The 10,000-nt window shown below is 32.8% G+C and overlaps 1 protein-coding gene across 1 annotated transcript in view; it reads right to left on the bottom strand.

Annotated features, from left to right (window-relative positions):
* Window positions 1-3,075: 3,075 nt before the first annotated feature.
* Window positions 3,076-10,000, bottom strand: part of LOC149131559 (neuronal acetylcholine receptor subunit alpha-2-like) — a 34,730-nt gene continuing 27,805 nt past the window's right edge. The window contains exons 4-8 of the mRNA XM_089339068.1: window positions 9,612-9,879; window positions 8,326-8,506; window positions 5,880-5,966; window positions 4,589-4,707; window positions 3,076-4,358 (exon numbers count right to left, since the gene is read on the bottom strand). Coding sequence (XP_089195194.1) covers window positions 4,023-4,358; window positions 4,589-4,707; window positions 5,880-5,966; window positions 8,326-8,506; window positions 9,612-9,879 — 991 coding nt within the window. The 3' untranslated portion in view covers window positions 3,076-4,022. The remainder of the gene's footprint in view (window positions 4,359-4,588; window positions 4,708-5,879; window positions 5,967-8,325; window positions 8,507-9,611; window positions 9,880-10,000) is intronic.

Raw genomic sequence — 10,000 nt, 5'->3', positions numbered from 1 at the left:
TAACGCACCCCTTCAACGTCACTACCAACCCCCACTACCACCATTACCAACCCATCCACCACCATCGTCAGTTAGGGCTATCTAGGAACTGTGATTATGGAGAGTGGTCCTTGAGTGGCCCTAAAGGAAGGAAGGACCAAACTCCTTTCTTTTAAGAGATACAGCCATATGCTATATATCACATATCACCCGCCTTTTTCTATATTTTTATTACACAATCCATATGACCACCCCTATCAAAATCTGCTCTAGAAATTCCTCTTTCTATTTACAGTTATTTAATTCCAGCTCAGCCCTGATCCAAGAGTCATCAGACCCAGGACGTTCCAGAAACGACCTCCCCGACCTCATTTTTAGTGTGGTTTTTTCATATATCCAAAAGGACATTATACATTTCTCGGATTTTAGGTTTGTCATAATGCCGGAAGGGCTTGTTGCGGTTTCTATGGCGCATAAACCACGGAAACAGTACAATACATACTCGACCGTCCCTTGGACTTGACGCTAGTCCTTAGCCAGGTTAAACTTCATCTGCAGTCGGTGGCGCTCATTTTTTGCCCCATGAAAATGGAGTAACGTAAAATGAAATGTTTTGCTTAAGAACATGACTCATCGCCTGGTCCCAGGATCGAAACTTTGACCTTGCGATCGGGATTCCAGCACTCTAACCACCAGACCACATGGTACCCACATACAACGTACCTTACCCCTTTGTTTAAATATATATATATATATATATATATATATATATATATATATATATATATATATATATATATATATATATATATATATATATATATATATATATATATATATATATATATATATATATATATATATATATATATATATATATATATATATATAATAATGGTAATGAATGAGCTAAAAGAGATTTGGATGTTATTTCTAGCAGAACGAAAAACTATATAGAGACTTCCTCGTTAGCTTGTCTTCCTCCACATACCAAGATGCATTTGATCACCTTTGTAGAAATAGTAATTTCTTTTTTTTTTTCTCAGACAAAAAGTTTTGGGAAGAGAAACGATCGACTGTAACAACTCAGGTACTTGATCAATTTTTATTTCTCATCGATTTGGGACGAGTAGAAACTTAAGAGTTGACTTACGTGGGATTTGATCCCACAACATAGAGAATCAAAACAACAGCTGCATCGCATTTTGTCCCACACCGCATATAATGATAATAATGGTTTAAAAGTTTTGCCACAAGGGCAGCAATTTTGTGGGGAGGGGACGAGTCGATTATATCGACCCCGGTGTTTCACTGGTACTTAATTTATTGACCCCGAAAGGATGAAAGGCAAAGTCGACCTCGGTGGAATTTGCAAACAATAATAATAATAATAATAATAATAATAATAATAATAATGATGATGATAATAATAATGATGATAATAATAATAATAATAATAATAATAATAATAATAATAATAATAATAATGATGATGATAATAATAATAATAATAATAATAATAATAATAATAATAATAATAATAATAATGATAAAAGATATCACTGTTGTTATTATTTCTGGTTCATGTAAATTATGGAGAATTTTGTATTTTGGTCATAGTATCTCCCCTCTTCCATCGTTCCTGCAGCATAGTCAAATATTGTTGTTATGATTTTTGGTGTTGATATTATTAATATTATCATATATGTGTATATATCGATGTTATACGGCAGATTCTTTCTGTTCACTAGATATCATCATCTCAGCTGGAACAACGAGACTCCAACATTTGATCTTTTCAATATATATTTCCCGTTAAAAGTTTGAATCTAAATGAAGCTGTACGTTTTTTTCTTTCTTTTTTTCTTTTTTTTTTTTAATTCATTTCTGATCCCTTTTATTATATTTGAAAAGAAAAGACATAAACGAAAAACAGACATGCCTTGGTTGGAGGGCTTGTTATAAATCGAATCGAATCAAATCAAATCAAAAATAAGATAACGAAAATTATATTGTGAAGTCCATCACAGGTTTAAATTTCATTCAAGAATTATGAGTTTATAGCTGTTGATACATACATACATACATACATACATAAACGAGATCTTTATACTACACTTAAGATACACAAATTTGCTACTTAAGTTTCTTGGGACGATCTTATTTACAGTCTTAAAAAGTACGAACTTGCTTGCTGTCCAATTCATTTGGCAAAATTCTGCATTTTACTCATATTAAATAAACAGTCTGCAAATTCTTTTGAAAATGCTCTGTCAATCTAAGGGACATAATCTAGTTAAACCAAATATGTTAACCTCGTGGTGACATTTTGCTACGTTTCTCAATTTATTTTCTCGTGGTTTAACGCTCCTATTTGCTTCATGTGCAGTTGTTTCGTTTTGGTTTTATTTTGTATAACGAATTGGATGACAATCAAACGTGTACTTTATTAAAATACATATAACTACTGACTGTGTATCTTAAACAACGTATAAAGGTCACACTTCTACAAGAAACACTGAGCTCTCTGCACCTGTTGAATCTCCACTTAGTAACATGTTTGTATATATATATATATATATATATATATATATATATACATACATACAAACACACACACATATATATATATATCGTAGAATAAGAGGCAGAAACCATTGGTGAATTTTATTAAAAAAAATAAAGAAACTAAATTTCTTTGTCAACATTCCAGCAAATGTTCATTCGCTTGCGTTTTATAATATTCTTTTCTACTGGAAGCACAAGGCTTCAGATTTTAGGATTAAGTCGATTACATTGACGATGATGCGTAACTAGTGCTTATCTAATCGACCCCGAAAGGTTGAAAAGCATAGTCTACTTTGGCGGAATTTGAATTCAGAACGTAGCGACGTACGACATACCGCTAAGCATTGCGCCCAGCGTGTTAATGAGTCTGCCAGCTCATCGTCATCATGACGTTATACAATATTAATAGATGACCATAGCTCTTTTATATACTCCGTACTTATATATATGTATATATATATATATATAGGTAATCTTCAAGTTTAGGGGGATAAAAAAAATAAATAAAAATATTCAAAGGAAGTAACTGAACGTCTTACCAGTATTCTCCGTACATCTCTGTTTATAAATAAACCACACACGTGATTTGATTGACGTTAGGGTTAGGGTTAGGGTTAGGGTTAGGGTTAGGGTTAAGGTTAGTATCAGGGTTAGGGTGTGATTTATTTATAAACAGCTAGAAGAAAACGGATAATACTGGTAAGTCGTTCAATTATTTCCCTTGAATATTTTAATTTTTTTTTTATCCCCCTAAACTTGAAGATTACCATATATATATATATATATATATATATATATATATATATATATATATATATATATATATATATATATATATATATATATATATATATATATATATATATATATATATATATATATATATATATATATATAACACACACACACACACACACACACACACACACACACACAAGTGTGTGCATTATACATATGTGTGTGCGTGTGTACGTGTGTGTGTGATTCTGTGCGTGTTTCTGTGTGGCTGCCGTATCTTCTTTGACATAGAATTATGCACATTGCTTTTTATCAATTAATTAATTTTTTCCCCCCAGATAATCAATACTGTGTTCAGTATTCTAAAATTAATTTTAATAAAAAATTAAATCTTCCGCCTATTCTACGATTTATATATATATATATATATATATATATATATATATATATATATATATATATATACACACACACATATATATAGATAGATGCATGTATGCAATTTGCACATGTATATTTGTATATATGCATGCATGTATGTATTATGTATATATATATATATATACATATATATACATATATATATATATATATATATATATATATATATATATATATATATATATATATATATATATATATATATATATATATATATATATATATTTCTCACACACTCATTCATGCATTATGTATGTATGTATGTATGTATGTATAATGTGCCTTCGTTTGGGAGTTTAGGCAAAAAGACATATTGTAGAAATAAGATAAGTAAGTAAGAAGAAAATACACATGATACGATCAATAACCAGCGCCACCTGCTGCCATTCAGCAAATATTTCCTGGCGTGCCTCCAAGACAGTGCCTCGAAGTGCCATAGATCGAACGTGCTTTTTGATTTCATCCATGTCTCTTTCGGATTTCGGTATCGCTTGATTGTCTTGAGGACGAACGATGACGTCAGTCTCCGTGGCTCGGTCCAGTCCGCGCATGCTCACTGTTTCTTGCTCGTCAAGCGGGTAGTATGCATCTCCACCGAGACAAACCAGTCGACGTAAACTCCTTAGGAATATCTAGAGAGAGAGTCAGACAGAGAAAGAGAGAAAAGGAGAGTGAGAGAGAAAAGAAGGTGGGAGAATACACAATTGGTTTAAATTCCGGAACAAGGTCAGCAGGTTCCGGAAAGGGTGGAGGGCGAAGTCCACTTCGGCGGTATTGGAACTCAGAACGTGCAGACTGCCGAAATGCCGCTAAGAATTTTGCTCAGCGCCAAATGTAGAAATACATCAGAAATAAGTCTCACCTGCCGCATTATCTCGGGCATCTTCCTTCTTCGTGGTCCTCTGTTGTAAATATTCAGGATAAATATGGAGAGAATCAGAGACAAACATACCCAGACCAACGTAAGCACATGGTAAATTACTGGAAAACAAAAACACAGAAAAGAATATATATATGCACGTATGTATGTATTATGATAATAACGATAATTTTGGGGGAGGGTTAAGCCAATTACATCAACCCCAGTACTCAACTGGTACTTAATTTATCGACCCCCAAAAGAATAAAAGGCGAAGTCGACCTTGGCGTAATTTGAACTCAGACCGTAGCGGCAGCCGAATCTCTGCTAAGCATTTCGCCCGGTGTGCTAACAATTTTTGTCAACTTGTATATATATCAGACAATAAAACGTCTGGTATGTACCTGGTAGCTTACCAGTAAAGCACGTTCATTTTCACAGCGTTCGTTGTATATATATATATATATATATATATATATATATATATATATATATATATATATATATATATATATATATATATATATATATATATATATATATATATATATATATATATGCACTGGTGGATTTATATATATATATATATATATATATATATATATATATATATATATATATATATATATATATATATATATATATATATATATATATATATATATATATATATATATATATATATATATATATATATATATATATATATATATATATATATATATATATATATATATATATAAATCCACCAGTGCATCCTCAGGCTATTTATCTTATTGTTATTATTATTAATGGATCAAAGTTAAAGCTACATATCATAAGTCATATCAAATAGAAAAATAAGAATATGAATACAAATATAATAAAATAAAAATATAATTAAAATATATAAATTACAAATATATATTTTTTTTAATTAAAAAAAAATTAAACAAATTTTAAAAAATTAAAAAATTAACGCACTGATGGATTTATGTTAGGTATAGCCTTTATAAACTCCCCACTAGCGCAGAAATACGTGTAGCGTTGATTAAAAATATCTTCTTTCCCCACAGACTAATAACAGTTAAGTTATATAGATTTTTTTCAAATATTTTTACAAATAATTTTATTGCATTCACCATCATCATCAACACACTGCCATCCTCATTTTCATCTTTATAATCCTACTTATCCTCGTCATCATCACAACTTCTACAATCAACAGCATCAGCAAAGCCACCACCACCACCACCACCACCAACACCATGATGATGGTCATCATTACCGTGAAGGGTATCATGCAGTTACTTACTGATAACCGGAATTTTCGCATGGTGTCTCGGTAGAATGTCGTTAATTATATAAATTTGCAGCAGACAGGCCAGCATGAGAGCGATTCCTAGGAAAGAGGAAGAGAAACAGGAACAAAGGAATATATATATATATATATATATATATATATATATATATATATATCCATATACGTGTATATAGATAATCTATACATACATAAGAGTATGCAGTTTGTCTAATCAGGAGAGATTTTGTCAAGCGATGTTGGGGGGACAAACATAGACACACAAACACACACACATACCTATAATATATATATATATATATATATATATATATATATATATATATATATATATATATATATGTATTTATTTTCTCCTAGTAATAAATAACTCGGATAAAATAAATTGGTTAATAGATACCAGGGTAGCAAAGATCACAAAATAACTGTGGTGTAACTCCTGTTTATGAGGTAGAAACTCTTTGATATTTTGGGTATTTGAGTTAAATAAATTTTAAGAATGGAGTAAAAAGTATGCAGTTATAATATGCGTTTACTCCACTCTTTAAATATATATATATATATATATATATATATATATATATATATATATATATATGTATATATATGGGAGAATATACAAATAATAACAACAGACGAGGACAGGTGGTGTAAATAACAAAAGTATATATTAGTATGACGCTCGGGAATACGGAAAGTCTTTGACGTTTCGAGCTACGCTCTTCAACAGAAAGAATACGGAGACAAGGAGAAAAATACGGAGAAAAAAAATTGAATATATATATATATATATATATATATACATATATACGACGGGCTTCTTTCAGTTTCCGTCTACCAAATCCACTCACAAGGCTTTGGTCGGCCCGCGGCTATAGTAGAAGACACTTGCCCAAGGTGCCAGGTAGTGGGACTGAACCCGGAACCATGTGGTTGGCAAGCAAGCTACTTACCACACAGCTACTCCTGCGCATACTGTTTATTTAATTAGAAAATCTGATCTCACAAGAATACTCTACAATTTACATATTTTCATTCGTAGATATTTTTCTGAAGAAAGGTAAAAATGAAGAATATACGACACAGAGAAATAAATGTTAAGATTTTCAGACAAATCGTTAAAATAATTTTCATAGTTTGAAATTTAATGAAAACGTTTGTTTAAATATTCAGGTTTTCTTGCTTTTAAATATAACCTGGAAAAATAAAACGTAAAATTTCAATATTATCATACATGAACTCTGAAGATTGTGTGATAAGAAATGGAAACGTTGCACTTTCTGAACGACCACTATCAAGACTATACGTACGTATGGGTACGTGTATATGCATGTGAGTGTATGTATATGGTGTCTGTGATGTGAAATGTATGTGTGCGCGCGCGAAGGCAGGTGGCTTAGCGGTTAAGGCATTTGGTTCACAATCCTAAGGTTGTGAGTTCGATTCCGGGTAGTGCGTTGTGTCCTTGAGCAAGACACTTTATTTCACGTTGCTCCATTCCATTCAGCTGGCAATAATGTGTAGTACCTGTAATTCAAAAGGACCAGCTTTGTCACGTACCGTTTCGTGCTGAATCTCCCTGAGAACTACGTTGACGCTAAGCGTGTCTGCGGAGTGCTCAGCCACTTGCAGGTCAATTTCACGTGCAGGCTCTTACGCTGATCAGATCACCTGGAACAATCGTCGTCGTAACCAACGGAAAGCCAGTGTGCATACATATGCATATATGTGTATAAGTGTATGTATGTATGCATATGTGTATGTATGTATAGACTGCTGGAAGCAGTATACAGATTCTATATATTAAGAAAAAGAAGTTAGTCACGATTTGGATAAAGAATATTTATTTAGCGCTTGTGACCCTTTTCCGAATTATTGTAAATCCCTAAAATGGATTAAAGTGTTAAATAGTTTTTATCCAAAATCAACTTCCTTTGTTTCATATATATATATATATATATATATATATATATATATATATATATATATATATATATATATATATATATATATATATATATATATATACATATATATATATATATATAAATATATATATATATATATATAATATAATATAATACATATACTCTCTACACGTTGTTTTCCTCTATCCGTCTATCCGTCTTCTTTCATTCTCTCTCCTTTTCCTCATGTTCCTTTCTGTTGAAGAGCGTAGGCTCGAAACGTAAAAGTCTTTTCCATTCTTCCTCAGCGTTAAACTAATACGCCTGCTTGTTGTTCCCTCACCTGTCTTCATCTTTTGTTTTCTGTAAATTTGAACTATATATATATATATATATATTATGTGTGTTTGTGAGTGAATGAGTGTGTGTGTGTGTGTGTGTGTGTGTGTGTGTGTGTGTGTGTGTGTGTGTGTGTGTGTTTGCACGTATGTATACAAAGAAAAAGAGCGTTTGCAATGTCCATTGTAACATACCTAACGTTATACGTTCTTTAGAATCTGGCGGTAACAAGAACAGAAAAGGAACCAGCACACCGATTAGCATAGCGGGGAAAACAAGCACGTGACTGAAATACGCTGACTTCCGGCGCAAAACAAATGTGACGCGATAGCTGGGATAGGGCTCCACGCAACAGGTGTACATTTTGATGTTTACCTGTGACAAAAAGTACAAAAACATATTCTGGTTTCAGTTCAGTGCTGACGTGATGACAGAATGACGGTAACAAAAAAATCATAGCCATAGAAACAACAACAACAACAATAATGCCCGGATGCAGGCAGTGGCTCTCATGGCTTTTCATCTTAACTGATTGGAAGTGTTATTATGTACATTGTCTTGTCTTGGTATAAAAGATGGGCTACAGCAAATATTCTGCTCAATACCACAGATTTGCTTGTCAGTTGTTTGACCTTAACTAGTTGAGCATGTCTCTTAGTGGGTGACGATATGTGCATCTCTGATCACGAGCAGAAGTAGTGGGGGAGCATCATAGACGTGTATTGGGAAGAAATCTTTGGGGTTTGAGCAATTCACCTCTGAAAATATGGGTGTTTTGCTCAACATCCTTAAACAATCCTCATTTAGGCACCTTTTGGGCGGGATGGGCTACTCGACCTGAATGAAATTCTAACTGGGCCCCTCCTGCAAGTTCATGCGCCGTTTATCTTGATATTAGATTACAATATCACACATATATGGTTGTGATGCATGTGCCCGGTGTAACCCTTATCAGAAGGGTAGTCATAATGGATATATTGAGTTTCGTATATTTGTACTCCAGTGTCCCTTTGAAGGCATGCGCTGCTCTCTCACTCAATAATAATAATAATAATAATAATAATAATAATAATAATAATAATAATAATAATAATAATAATAATAACAATAACAGTAACAACAACAATAATAATAATAACAATAATAATAATAATAATAATAATAATAATTTTGGCACAAGGCCAGCAATTTCGGGTGAGGGACTAAGTCGATTATATCAATATCAGTAATCAACTGGTATTTATCTTAACGACCCTTACAAGATGAAAGGTAAACTCGACCTCAGCTGAATTTGAACTCAGGACGTAAAGACGGATGAAATGATGGTAAGCATTTCACCCGGCATGCTAACGTCTCTGCCAGCTCGAATAATACACACACACACACACACACACATTCATGCACACACATACTCACATATGCGCGCGCGTACACACACGTAAGCATGACAACAATAACAGTAAGAGTTATCTCTCCTTACTTCGGTTTCTGCGCTGACGAGTTCCCATTTGTTGTTTGGTACATAATCTGAAGTAACAAGCGAACTGAAATGTGAGGAGATGTTTACTTCCAGACCGTTGTACACCATCGATCCGTAAATCAAGTTGCACGTCTGTGTGTCGAATGGGAATTTTGACATATCAGGTACACAAACTGCCGTCTCAACCAATCGGTGCATGTAGAATACACTGCCAGAGTTTAGCACAAGCACGTCGTCGTTGGCGGTAGAAGGAATAGCCTGTTCGACACTGTTGACAAAATAGAACACAGATGAAAAGACAATAATTTTTGGCAGATAAACTGTAGTGGTGGTCATTAGCTATTGTAATTATACACTCTGATAAAAATCACAGAACGGACTAGATTGAA

The sequence above is a fragment of the Octopus bimaculoides genome, chromosome 21 (assembly GCF_046866305.1).
Source record: "Octopus bimaculoides isolate indiv1 chromosome 21, ASM4686630v1, whole genome shotgun sequence".
NCBI classification, from domain to species: domain Eukaryota; kingdom Metazoa; phylum Mollusca; class Cephalopoda; order Octopoda; family Octopodidae; genus Octopus; species Octopus bimaculoides.
The sequence above is the reverse complement of the archived record's forward strand: the minus strand, read 5'-3'. Positions and strand labels throughout refer to the sequence as shown.